A 14,668-nucleotide genomic window follows, 5' to 3' on the forward strand; every position below is an offset into this window, starting at 1 on the left:
TAGCTACGCACCTATGAAGCTGACTGGTTAATCTTGACCTGTAACTCTTTCTCAGCCTAATTTACCTCACAGGCTGGTCGTGAGAATAGAATGAAATCCTCTCCTGCTTTTTTGCCCTGAACAACTTAGCATAAGGGTGGGACATAGGTGTTGTACTAAACATTTTATATTTTTATTAAATAATAATGTTTGTGTTGAAGTGTGTCTATTCACACGTACATATATGGCTATCTACTTGGGTTGCACCCATTATGGGGTCCTGAGGAAATTTGGAAGAACCCACTGACATAAATTTTAAAATTGCCTAGAATCCTTCCCAGACACTAGAAGGAACTATAAGATTCTTCTTTTTCAGGAGCTTTTTTGGTTGATTTTGTTTTGTTTTTCTGATAGGGTATTGTACCATTATTGTTGTCCAATGGCTTTAGGTAGTATATTCTGTTCTGTGCTCTGGAAAGGCAGTATTAAAGGTGTAATATGTAAAGTCCTAGAAAAAGAAATGCTTAATTCATCATTGTGTTGATTATTATACACTACCAACAGTATCTGTCTGTTTGATGGGCCATATTTTTGCCCCTGGCTGTATACTTCCCTCATCCAGGGTAGGGATGTGTGACCAGAAGGCAAGGTCTTTCCTGCATTGGGGGAGGCCATCTTATGCTGGGGAAAGGAGACATATCTTTCCCTTGCCATTGGTCCAGCTGGTCTGCAGGCCAACTTGCATTTAGAAGAAGCAAGCCTCTACAAGAAGGAGCAAAGAGAAATGGAAACCCATTTACAAGACTGCTGTCATCCTGCTGTAGGTGGTGGCAACATATCTCTTGGTTGCACTAGATTTTTTGGTATATATATATTTCCTGCATAGGTAAATACAGTAGTGGAAGCCAAGCATGACTAGGAAATAGAACCTGGAAACTAGTGTGTATAAAATGTATAACGCAGACTAATATCATTGTACTTCAGCCTACATTGCAACCTGCTCCATCTTGGGAGTCATAAGAGCAGAGAAACCTCATAAAAATCTCAGCGTAGTTCATCATGAATCCTGCTGAGTAGAGTCAGAGGAGAGTACTAGCAAGAAAGTAGTATAGATATTGGGAGGGAGAAAAATATTCATTCTCTGTTCTCCTCACGGTATGTTCTGTAAGATGAAAGCAGAACTGAGTGAATCTGAATGCCACTTTAATTGGCGCACGCTCACGCACCATATTTTAGGTAGGTAGGTATAGCAGTATGAGCTACTAACTTACTACAGTGAGTGACCAAAAGCTGGGTAAAATTTAGATATGTACACTCTTTAAGCTAGGTTTAACTCTGTTGGCTTCAGGGATGTTCAAGTCTAAACATATTTGCATGGCAGGAAATCCCACTGATTGCAGTGCAACTTTATTTCTGTGGATGTGTGCTTAAGGTTACCCAAGTAAATACACCTATAAATACTTTGGTTGACCTTGTTTATGGGCAGGATTACCAGCCTACTACAGTCCAATACAAAACTGTACATGAAAACCAGTTAATGCTGCTGTCCTGCTTGCTGTGCATTCTGATGCAGTCATATTGGTCGACGTCCTGTCTGTTCAGCACAAAGTTGAGCTGAACTGCTTGCATGTGTTTGAAAGAGGTGTTATTTTACTCGGGAGTAAACCCATTGTGTTCCATAGAACTTAGGCTGTAACTCACTGGAAACAAATGCCTGTAATAATGAAGCTTTTATGGGAGCTCATAATGGAGAATTTGCCATTTTGAGACTGCCAGTGTTCTTCAGCAGTTTGTTCTATTCCATAGAGAAATACAGCTGCATCACTGAGGTTTTTAATGTGATGGTCAAAAGTATGAGTTATTATCTTGTTGGTCTTGAAAGCATTCTAAAGAGAACTTATTCCTGTGTTTTCTTCTGTAATATCAGAAGCTTATTTGGTGTATGTATAATTTACATTGGTGGACAAAGTGTTTGTCTTTTCCACCTTCTTTGCTTAGGAACTCCTACTGGTGAGTCCTTCGAAAGCAGCAGATCTAATTTCCATTCACTTCAGTGACCAGATTGAACAAATCATACAGAACCTGCAGGTAAAGTCTTGGTAATGTAGTTCTTAATTATATTTTCTTCAGTTTATAGCTCTGTCTGCTTGTATTGGTACAGAGCACAGATTGCACCTCCTTATCTGTGGATTTTATATCCATGGGTGTGGCTCAACGTGGGTCCCCTGGACTTACATTGAGCCAGACTTGGCCCATCCAGAACCCTCCAAAGGCTGGGCTCTGGTTGCCTCTGGAGGGCTTTCTGATACCTGCAAGGGCTGGTAGCATCTGCCTAGGCCACTGTAGGCTTCAGAATGGCCTCATATTGCAAAAATATAGTTTTCCTCAGGAACACAGAAATGACGCTTTCATGCCTTTTAAGGTATTCTGAGGCCCGGGGATAAAAGGCCTCAGGCCTCAGGGTTTCCTGAGGGAAACCAGAAGTAGCTTTTTTTGCACTATGGGGCCATCTGAAGCCCTCAGAGGCCATGCGTGGACGTGCGTTGTCTCTGTGGGCTTCAGAAAGCCCTTTGAAGGTGACCAGAGCATAGCTGCAGTCACCTTTGGAGGGTTTAAAGGGGCCAAAACCGCAGATTTCCTTATCTGCAGTTTTCAGTATTCATGGGGGGTCCAAGAATGGCTCTCCCACCTATACCTCCTATAGACTTGAGGCCCTAGTCAGAATCTCGATTCCCTGATAATACTGTATACATTACTTAGTATTGCTTTGTGTGCCAGTCTTTGCTGCTTACATTTTCTCTCTCATACCTTTCCTTAAATCTCCATCACTCCATTTGGTGCATGGTCATCTATTGTTGGTCTGCTTTGTCTCCTCCTCCTCCTCCTGGTGCTTGGCTGCTTTCATCATGCTCTGTATGCCGAAAACAGCTGCCCCTTCTTCAAACACCTCTTTATGAGCTGCTTTCTTAGCAACCACTGAACCACTCAAGTCATTTTTGTTTTGTGCTTCTCTGCTGCCTTCTGTTCTATGTGTATGTCAATCTTTGCCTCTCTTGTAACCCAGTTTTACATAAGAAAAGCCCAGCTGGATTAGGCCAAAAGCCCATCTAATCCAGTTTCCTGTATCTCACAGTAGCTCACCAGATGCCCCAGGGAGCACACAAGACAACAGGGGACATGCATCCTGGTGCACTCCCTCTCATCTGGTATTCTAAGGTAGCCTACTTCTAAAATCAGGAGGTTGCACATACCCATTACAGCTTCTAACCTGTAAGAACATAAGAACAGCCCCACTGGATAGCCCCATAGGCCCAACTAGTCCAGCTTCCTGTATCTCACAGCAGCCCACCAAATGCCCCAGAGAGCACAACAGACACAACCTGCCTCCCAGTACCCTCCCCTGCATCTGGCATTCTAATCTGTGATGAACTTTTCCTCCAGAAATTTCTCCAATCCCCTTTAAAGGCATCCAGGCTGGATGCCATCCTCACATCCTGTGGCAAAGGGTTCCATGAACTAATTACATGCTTGCTAAAGAAATGTTTTGTCTGTCTTAACTCTTCCAACACTTAATTTTAGTTGATGTCCTCTAGCTCTGGTGCTGTGCAAGAGGGGAAAAAGGATCCCCCTAAGTAGTTTTGTCCATCTACTGCAGATTGTAAACTTTCTAGCAGGAGCAATATCATGTTTGCATTCTATAAGGTGCTCAAAACACAGCTGACATAGATATGTAGTAATGTGGTTCTCCTGTTTTAGATATCAAAACCTGGTTTGCAGCATGTCTGTTTTTCAGCCTATTTTTTGTGTCAGGGAGCTCTCTTGCAGCCCACTCTGTGCATTTGTACTTAAAAGCAGGTCTCAATGGATGTACTTCAACATAACTCTGCATGCAATTAAGCCTTAATTTTATGTTGTGTAATCTCAAGTTAAAAAGTGTAGTGGGGAGCTAATGCTTTTCAGGAGATGGTTTTTCTTTCAAAACTCTACTAATTAAGAGCCAAGCTTCATGTGATTGGATAACCCAAATTTGTTCACATATAGACCTGTGGGTGGGTGATCTAGTTTTTATAAAAAAGGGGACATGAGACTCTATACTGCTTCTTGCATTGCCATGCCACTGCACCATCAATTCAAGAGCTTTTCTTCTAGCCTGATTCATTTCAGATTGGGCTGACCAGAATGAAGGGTGGTAAAGTATGGGGAGGACTTGATTCACCTCAGTCACTCATATGTACTTTTTGTTGTTAAGAGTCAGACCCCAGTCCATATTTTGTATTTTATAATGGTAGATTTGAACAAATAGCATGAACTCTTATCTAATTTGGTTCCTATGAATCTATGCATCATTAATTGCAGTGTAGGACTAGGAATGCCCTGGTTCAAATTTCCATTCAGCTGTGAAGCTTACTGTGTGACCTTGGATCAGACATGGTTGTTGTGAGGCTAAAAGGAGGGGGAGGAGCCATATACCTTGACCTGAACTACTTGGAAGGATGGTATATAAAATGGAGGGGAGAGTTGTTTCTGGGCTAAGCATCATGCAGAGTTCTTGCAGTCCCTATCTGGAGGACTGTTTTCACAAGTATCAGATGCATACTACACATTTTGTAAATGTCACAACATCAATCTCAGTGTTCCATTCACAAACATCAACAAACATTCAGGGCTTCAAGACTTCCCTTTTCAGTGACCAGGTCATGTAATTATCTCATTTCCCACTAAAATTGATTTCAAAGATGCCATCAGGCAGTGTTGCAATCCATACTATTGTACTCTGATAGGACATATTGTAGGTGCTTATCAGGATAGGGAAGAAGTCTCCAATTTGCCTTCACAGACAACCTTCAAAGGATTTGGGGACTAGCAAGCAGAATCTTTGTTGCTCCATAGCCATTCCACAATAAGCACAGTCCCAACACTGATATTCCATCACCAATTTTAGTTTGAACTTTGATGTTTTAAGAGATGCATCTAGGAAGCTCCTAATCTCTAAATGTAAAATAGCATGAGGGTTTTGGGTTGTTTGGCTTGTGCTTGTAGTAATAATTGCTTGAATCCAGAAAACTAACAAATTTGGTTTAGAATTGCTCAGGAATGGGAGACTACTAGGTATTTTTTCCCCTCTTGGGGTCACATTTATCATAGAACTTCTTATTCATTTTTTTCATTTGTATAGTAGCCCTAGTGTTCCAGGCTTGTAATGCTAAGAGATTTAATACCTTTGTTCAAGGGTGAATGCTTATTCTTTTCACACTTTTTTTTTTTTTTTAATTATGCTCTTCTTGTAAAACTGTATTCATTTTTTCTTTTTCTATCAGGATCAGTTTTTGCTTTTCCAGTTTTTGAAGAGCCTACTTGACCCACGGTATGTAAACAGATTTCTTGCCTAATTTTATTTCTTAAAAAAATTTTCATTTCAAAAGTTTAACAAACAGAAGAATTTGCACCTGAAGTTTGAGGAGGCTATAACAGAGGCAGAGAAGGCTGTGGTCAGGGAAGTCTTAAGCCATGAGGAGACAGGCAATGCTGTTTCCTTGTCAAGGTGCAATATCCTCTTTCTCTTCCCCCATCCCTTATCTGTCTTCCAAGCAGTGTTGGCTATGTAGGTGTCATTTGTCCACATAACACCCTTCTTGTGGTTATCAGACTTGCTTTGAGAATATAGAAGTGAAAAGAGCTGGTCAAAGGAATGATTGTGATATGCTGCTGTTAGTGCCAATGTTAGTGCTGTTCGTGCCTCCCTACTCCTCAGAAATGCTGCAGATCACTATCGCAACCCACTTCTGGTTTCCGGCCGACTGCAATCACAATCCACAGCATTTCTGAGGTGCAGGGAGGCCTGCAGAGGGGTCCGTGGGCTCACCACGCCCTCCGGAGGACTAGAGAAACCCTGATAAGTCTTTAAAAAGCCTTTTTTTCCTGGCGCCAGCATGATTGAAGGAGTCCTGGTGCCTTCCCCCTTTCCAAACTTCTCCTGGAGAGTTTGGGAACCTCTGCCCTATACCTATGTTATATAGTGGGTCTCACGCATCAGTAGACTTGATTAAAAGTTCCATCATAGTTTATTCCTACTCCAATGAGTTAAAATCACACACACCCACATACACAAATACCCCAGATATATATACAACTCCAACAAGCCTACATCCCTCTTGATTGGACAGCCAATCACATATAACCTGTTGCTTTTCCCACAGGTGATAATACTCACATACATAACACCCCTTCCCCCTAAGGATTGTTTAGAATCAACACACATAGTCCTCCAAATATCTAGGTCATGTACGCTCTCGTACAGAGCGACACAACACTGGGACTGAAGCCTCAGTCTCCCTTGTCAGCTCTTGAGTATTCTCTGGAGCCGATAATGTCACTGTAGGAGGACTCTCAAAAGGTGCCCTAACATCAATGGGTCCAGGTGGAACTGGAGAAGGCTCCAATTCCTGAGATGTAACATCTTGACTGGCACCTGCACTGGGCACATCTTGTTGTTGATCCCTGGGGACAGGGGACAATGTCACTGGCGCTGAATCAGACACTCGACGACGCATCTGATCCAGATGACGACGATAAATCCTCCCATCTGGGATGGCCACCTCGTATGAAACTGGACCCGTAGCACGAGAAACAGTCGCTGGAATCCATGCCGGGCCATTTGCATAATTCCTGATATAAACTGAATCATCAGGACTGAAGCTGCGTACTGGCTCTTGTGTCACCGCAGTTGGCAGCTTATCAGTCGTTTTATCAGGATGCAATCTGTCCAAACGGGTTGTCAAACGCCATCCCATTAAAAGTTCAGCTGGACTACGACCTGTAGTAGTACAAGGGGTCACTCGCTGGCTAAAAAGAAATGCTGCCAGCCGATGATCCCAATCACCCTGGATAATACAAGACAGAGATTCCTTAGTAGTCCTCACCATCCTCTCTACCTGACCATTCGTGGATGGATGGAAAGGGGCTGATGTCACATGGCGAATCAAATACCTGCCTATAAACTCTTTAAATTCTGCAGACATGAACTGTGTAGCATTATCTGATACAATAGTGTCTGGTAGTCCATGGGTAGCAAAAATCCTACGAAGGGCCCTAACAACTGCCCGAGAAGTCATAACTGTGACTGGTATAACTTCCAGCCACTTAGTATATGAATCAACTAATAAAAAGAAATTCTGGCCTTGAAATGGCCCTGCAAAATCTATATGTACCTGGGACCAAGGAGTGTGAGTGGTCTCCCACTGCTGCACTGGTGCTCTCAGGGCTTCTGGCCGGGACTCCTGGCATGTTCTACAACAATTTACCCATTCTTCTATGGCAGCATCTATTCCTGGCCACCAAACATAACTCCTTGCCAATGCCTTCATTCGCACAATACCCGGGTGATTTTCATGTAAAGCCTCCAGAACTTGGTTTCTGGAGGGATAACCACTCCAATTGTGCCAATGCCTTCATTCGCACAATACCCGGGTGATTTTCATGTAAAGCCTCCAGAACTTGATTTCTGGAGGGATAACCACTCGACTACCCCAAAGAAGACAACCCTTATGGGCTGAAAGCTCAGTCTAGCGAGTAACATATGCTTTAAACTCTGCATCTATATGGCCTCCTGGCCACCCCCTCCAAACCCAGTTAAGAACACGGGAAAGAATACGATCTTTAGCAGAAAACGAAGCTACAACAGAAGCATGTAATGGTGGTTCTGGGAGCGATTCTAGAAGCATAATACCATATGCTGGAGCTGGATCTGGTCCGGAAACAGGCAATGGCAGACGACTAAGAGCATCTGCATGTCCAATAGCCTTCCCTGGTCGATAATACAAAGAATACTGATAAGCTGACAAAAAAATAGACCACCGCAATATGCGAGGGGACAAAATCTGTGGTGTTTGCTTATCAGGGGCAAAAAGGCCCAACAGGGGCTTATGATCTGTTATAATGGAAAAACAACGACCATACAAATAATCATGGAATTTTTTAACCCCTGCCACTATTGCTAAGTCTTCTTTATCTATTTGAGCATAATTTCGCTTAGTTGGGGATAAGGTCCGTGAATAATAAGCTACAGGCGCCTCTCGGCCATCCTGCAGTTTATGACTAAGAACTGCACCAATACCATAAGGGGAAGCATCACATGCCAAAACCACAGGCAGTGACTCATCAAAATGAGCCAATAAGGAATTAGAAGTAAGTAGTCTCTTCACTTCTTGAAAGGCAACCTCCTGACATTGACCCCAAACCCATGGAGCCCCTCTATTCAAAAGGCGATGGAGTGGCTCTGCCACTGCCGCCTTATGAGGCAGAAAAGAATGGTAAAAATTTAAAAGTCCTAAAAAAGCCTGTAGTTCCTGCTTAGATGTAGGAGGTGGAGCATTCACAATAGCCCGCACCTTCTCGGGAGCAGGGTGTACCCCATTTGCATCAATAAGGTACCCCAAAAACTCCACCTTTGATGTCCCCAAAATACACTTCTCTCTTTTAACCCTTAATCCCACTGAATGAAAACGACGGAGAACTTCCCGCAGACGACCAATAAATTCACTATCTGATGACGCTGCTATCAGTACATCATCAAAAAAAGGAATAACCCCAGGTATTCCCTTCAGAAGTGTATCCATGAAATTTTGGAAAATTCCTAGTGCCACAGAAACCCCAAATTGAAGGCGCTTAACTTTAAATGCACCCCGGTGCGTCACAATGGTCTGGGCTTCTGCCGTATCCTCATCAACAGGCAACTGCTGATAAGCTTGAGCTAAATCCAATTTCCCAAAAACCTTAGAACCTGCAAGAGAGGTCAAGAGATGGCTAACAACTGGGACTGGATATGCATGCTGCTGCAGAGCCTTATTAATAGTACATTTGTAATCTGCACAAATCCTTACATCCCCATTTGGTTTAAGGGGGGTGACAACAGGTGTCTCCCATCGTGCATGAGACACGGGTTCCAAAACTCCCTGCTCAACCAGACGGTCTAGTTCTTCCTCTATCTTGGACTTTAGTGCGAATGGAACTCGCCGTGCCTTCATACGTATGGGCAACATAGCTGGGTTTAACTGTAAAGACACTGGGGGACCTGTATAACAACCAAGAGTTTCCTCAAAGACCTGGGCAAACTCTTTACAAACTGCCTCTAGATCCTGTTGGCCCATACTCTGAACCCCAGTTACCTGAATACCCAATGGGCCAAACCAGGCCAATCCCAGCAGGCTAGTACGGCGTCCTTCCACAACAACCAAATCCAAAAGCCCATCAAATTCTTTATAACGGACTCTAAATTTGCCCACACCCCGAACAGGGACATGATTTCCTTGAAAATCAGTAAGCAATAACCCTGCAGATTCCAACCGGGGACCATTTTGGGGGCAAAGGCGCTTAAGGGTATCCATAGAGATGATGGAAAGTGCAGACCCTGAATCTACCTCCATTTTACACGGGGACCCTTGAATCTCCACCATCACATGTATTTTTCTCTAGTGATCAACTTAATACTCTGCACAGGATAAATGGAAGTAGTATAAAGCTCCTCCTGAAGGATGGACCCTTGATGGATTTCTCTACTACTGCCCCCTACTACCAGGGGAATTCCCCCTGCTGGCTTACTGCGGCAAACTCGCGCTAAATGTCCCCACTTTAAACAATTTTTACATTTAAAATTCCTATAACGACAGTTCTGACGTTCATGTGCTTCCCCACAGCTTGCACAAAACCCCTGACTAGGCGTCTCAGAATCTTGCCGGCCCCTTAGTCGGGAAGCTGGTACTCTATGATGGTTACTCCGTCTCAGTCCTTCTCGATGAATTTGTAACACCTCTCCCCTATCGGCACCTTCAGAAACAGCCTCCTCACAATGATTTACAGCTGGCTTAAGGGAGGGACGTAATTGTTCTGTAATGCCCTCAGCTTTTTCGAAGGACAAAGCTTCTTTGAGAGCTCCTTGGAAGGTCAATTCCTCCTTTGCAAATAACTTCTGCTGTAGTTTTATATCTCTTACCCCACAACAAAATTTATCAAGGAGTGACTCCTCCAAATTATGGAACTCACACCTCCGTGCCAACTGACGAAGAGCAGCTACGAACACAGGGATGGGCTCCCCAGCTGCCTGATTTCTTTTGTAGAAGGCATGACGCCGTGCAATTCGAGACGGTAGAGGTGAAAAATGACTTTTTAAAAGAGTCATAATGTCTCTATAGGAAGTAGTCCTTAATTCATTTGGTGCCACCAAACTTTGGGCAATTTCAAATGTGGCAGCCCCACAAACACTTAGCAGAGTTGCCCTTTTCAAAGCAGCCTCAGTAATTCCTCTTGCTTCTAAAAAAAATTCCAAACGTTCTGCATAATTGTCCCACAGTTCAGGGAATGCAGGGTCAAATACCTCCATCTGTCCTTGAACGGCCATCGTTATCTCTCGTAATAATTCCAGTTGCTCAGACTGTATCCCACCTTCGTCGCCAGTGTTATATAGTGGGTCTCACGCATCAGTAGACTTGATTAAAAGTTCCATCATAGTTTATTCCTACTCCAATGAGTTAAAATCACACACACCCACATACACAAATACCCCAGATATATATACAACTCCAACAAGCCTACATCCCTCTTGATTGGACAGCCAATCACATATAACCTGTTGCTTTTCCCACAGGTGATAATACTCACATACATAACACCTATCTGGATCTGGACCCCTACAGCTCCTATATGTCATGAAAGAACAGAGTAAAAAACCCATATGCAAAAACTAATCATGAGCTTCAAATAATATGTAGTCTGATGCTGAAGACTGAAATTTGCCTGGCAAGTGTCTTTTGAAATTTAAGGCCTGGCTGTGAATATAAATTTGTAGATCTATAGGTGTTGCTGTCTAGATTGGTGACCCTGACTGTATCTTCTCTCCAGCCACCTACACTTTTCGGTTACAAAGTCGTAGCTGCTTTCTGTTTGCTTCATCCTTCCAATTTTATATAAGAATCTAGTGACACTGTTTTGTTGTCTTAAGATCCTAGGCTGTGACAACTTTTTGATTGCCTTGGTTCGGGTATTGGGAAGAATTAGACCTTATATTCTCATCAAAGAAACAGATTTGTTGTATGAAATGATGTTCCATTAGGTAGCTTATGATTGTGTTAGTGCTGTTGTCCTCTCTTGGGCCTCTGTTCACTAGACCGTGGTACCTCATTTCAAAGAGGCAGGTTTTAAATAGATTTGGATTTTGGAAAAAATTTATTTTTGTCTTGGAATTAGAAAAATGTTTTGCGGTTGGTCAAGTACAGAGCATTAAAATGTTTGTGGAAAAATGTTTGCGGTTGGTCAAGTACAGAGCATTAAAGAGCAAAGATGAGAAACTTACATTTAGCTTTTCCTGGTTACATTTAGCTTTTTCTCCCACTAAAGTGGGATTGAACCTTTCTGTGTCCCACTTAGCTGTATAAACTGTCGTAGCTCCTTTAGTACTATGGCATCTAGCAAAGTAATTTCTTTTAAAAAAAAAATCTTATGTCTTGTCTACTTCTTTCAACTTCAAGAGCTATAATAGCATTGATTGTACGCTTTGGTCTGGCAATTCTAACAGGATATAATTCTTTCAAGAATTATATTCTTCACTTTTGTCACTTTTGCAGTGATCCTAGCAGAAAAAAATGGTTTACAGTCTGAGAACTCTGACCATGTCAAAGCATTTCTTAAAAATTACAAGTTCTTAATTGTTTGAGTAGCTTTAATTGGGCATTCATATTAATCAGATTGCCACTTGTAATTTATAAAGTTCTTCTTTATACTTTGAAAATTGGCACCCATTTCATTTTACCTTTATAGATTGTGAAGCTGCAGCAAGTCAGGTGAATTACCAATGGAGGCAGAAGGTGGTGGATTTGTGGAGGGGTCAGATGTTGTAATGAAGGATAAGCATGTTAGGGGAGGATATTGTTTTCTCTTTTGATCTTGCTGCTGGCTGAGGAGAGAGCACATCACCTGTTGCCTTCCCAGAAATCTGTAATTTGTAGTTCTTTAGTAGATCAAAGTCTAGTCTGTTAGATTAAAAAATAACACTTTGGAATGCTATTTGTGCTCATTGTTAAGATATGAATAGCTACAGAAACTTCATCAGTTTAAGAAATGAAACCCAGATATGTGTTCCTTGCATTCTGTGGAGTTCTGGAAATGATTTTCATGCTGTGTCTTGCCTCCACTAAGGAAGTAACATGTAGTACTGGCTGCAGGTTTGGTCTGGTTCCAACTATGGAGAAATTCCATTTCAACCCTACCACTTCTGAGAGGGGGCTGATGTTGGCATGAAATCTAACTGCGTGAGATGTTAGAATGACATATAGCCAATAGAAGTCATCAGGTGTAAGCAATTTCCAGTAGTCTCTGTGTGATGCAAGCAACATGTGCTCCAGCTCTCAGTTATGTGTGTGTTTGTGATAGAAATGCTGGCTTCAGAGAAGATTATCTTTGAAACGTAGTGAGGTTTCAAATGTAGTGAGCTGTAATAATATGCATTAGTGGTGCAGTTGTTCATGGACAAAAGTGTTCTTGGTTATGCTTATTTCCCAAGGCAATTCTGTAACAACATTTCCCTCCCCTTCCCCCATCCCCTGAACTTGTACTACTTTAGAATAAATCTCTAGCTAAATTAAATGTGCCAGACTAATCCCCACTGTAATTCAATTCCCTTCAGTGTAGTTACACCACAGAAAGGAATCTAGTCCCATTGCTGTCACGGAATCCTCCATAGCTGAAACAATAGACCACTTTCTTTCTAACAGAACCTAGGTTTAATGAAATCTTCATCTGGAGTGGGAGACAAGAGGTACAGTGATTAGAAGGCAAATATTTGGCTTGTGGGTGCACCTTCTATTAACTTTCAAGTTCATCTCAAAGAGTAGTGATTGTTATCCAACACACTAATCTTCCTTGGCAAAAGTGATCCTTCTGTTCATACCCTCAGAAATAATATGCCAAATATTTCCTTAGGTAATTTTCTTCTGGTAACAATAAATTGCAACCCTGCTTTATGTGACTTTCCCCAGTTTGTAAGTGAAGATACTGAGTAAGGTTTTCCATATATACTGAAATAATTGGTCATATTTCTATTTCCTTATGTTTGTGTGTTGTGTCTACTTTTAAATTCAGTAACACCTCCTGTAACACTATTTCATTGTAGCACCTTTTGGCCTAGGGGGTAAATTTTATGGTATTTTTTTTAAGATTAAAAATCTGTAAAAACCATTTAAAAGTTCAGTGCAGAAAAATCCAGCTCTGCTTTCAGCAAACAGTGGACCTTCACATTTTATAAACTGATGAGAGTGGTATACTTTGGCTAGTGTAGGGCAAATTGGATGCTACCAGGAAATACTTTTGGGTACAGAAATAGCAAGCAAGGCAATCTACCCTAGATACCTCCTATAACAGGAAACCTGTAGTCCCCAAGAAGGAGTTACAACTCAGCTCTTGAGTAGCTCTTCTCATCATAAGAACATAAGAACAGCCCCACTGGATCAGGCCATAGGCCCATCTAGTCCAGCTTCCTGTATCTCACAGTAGCCCACCAAATACCCCAGGGAGCACACCAAATAACAAGAGACCTGTATCCTGGTGCCCTCCCTTGCATCTGGCATTCTGACACAGCCAATTTCTAAAATCAGGAGGTTGCACATACACATCATGGCTTGTAACCCGTAATGGATTTTTCCTCCAGAAACGTGTCCAAACCCCCTTTAAAGGCATCCAGGCCAGATGCCGTCACCACATCCTGTGGCAAGGAGTTCCATAGACTGACCACAAGCTGAGTAAAGAAATATTTCCTTTTGTCTGTCCTAACCCTCCCAACACTCAGTTTTAGTGGATGTCTCCTGGTTCTGGTATTACGTGAGAGTGTAAAGAGCATCTCTCTATCCACTTTATCCTTCCCATGCCTCATTTTGTATGTCTCAATCATGTCCCCCCTCAAGCGTCTCTTTTCTAGGCTGAAGAGGCCCAAACGCTGTAGCCTTTCCTCATAAGGAAGGTGCCCCAGCCCAGTAATCATCTTAGTCACTCTCTTTTGCACTTTTTCCATTTCCACTATGTCCTCCTTGAGATGTGGTGACCAGAACTGGACACAATACTCCAGGTGTGGCCTTACCATTGATTTGTACAACGGCATTATAATATTAGCCGTTTTGTTCTCAATACCTTTTCTAATGATCCCAAGTATAGAATTGGCCTTCTTTACTGCCGCCACACACTGGGTCGACATTTTCATCGACCTGTCCACCACCACCCCAAGATCTCTCTCCTGATCTGTCACAGACAGCTCAGAACCCATCAGCCTATATGTAAAGTTTTGATTTTTTTGCCCCAATGTGCATGACTTTACACTTACTGACATTGAAACGCATCTGCCATTTTGCTGCCCATCATCTTCCACCATTGCTGTATAGGAGAAGTGACAACAGTGGTAGTCAAATATATAGCAGGCTCTGAACCTAATCCATTGGTAAGTACCAATGTGAACACACCTACATTAGAACAGCATTACAATTACCTCCTATAGCCCTGTTTCACACAGCAGTCTGTTTTCCAGCATTATAGAAATTATTAACTGTATTTGCATGCCTTAATTTCTGCTAGCATTGACTTACTTGTTTGGACCTGCTAGCTGAAAAGGTTGATTTTTCACACTTTGCAATAGGTAACACAAACCAATCATATT

General features: G+C 42.3%; 1 protein-coding gene across 2 annotated transcripts in view; it reads left to right on the plus strand.

Annotated features, from left to right (window-relative positions):
* VPS8 (VPS8 subunit of CORVET complex) overlaps window positions 1–14,668 on the plus strand; it is a 122,720-nt gene that overhangs the window by 61,324 nt on the left and 46,728 nt on the right. For both annotated transcript variants that reach the window (XM_066620293.1, XM_066620292.1), the window contains exons 34-35: window positions 1,978–2,067; window positions 5,298–5,344. In XM_066620293.1, coding sequence (XP_066476390.1) covers window positions 1,978–2,067; window positions 5,298–5,344 — 137 coding nt within the window. The remainder of the gene's footprint in view (window positions 1–1,977; window positions 2,068–5,297; window positions 5,345–14,668) is intronic.

The sequence above is a fragment of the Tiliqua scincoides genome, chromosome 3, assembly GCF_035046505.1.
Source record: "Tiliqua scincoides isolate rTilSci1 chromosome 3, rTilSci1.hap2, whole genome shotgun sequence".
Taxonomy (NCBI): domain Eukaryota; kingdom Metazoa; phylum Chordata; class Lepidosauria; order Squamata; family Scincidae; genus Tiliqua; species Tiliqua scincoides.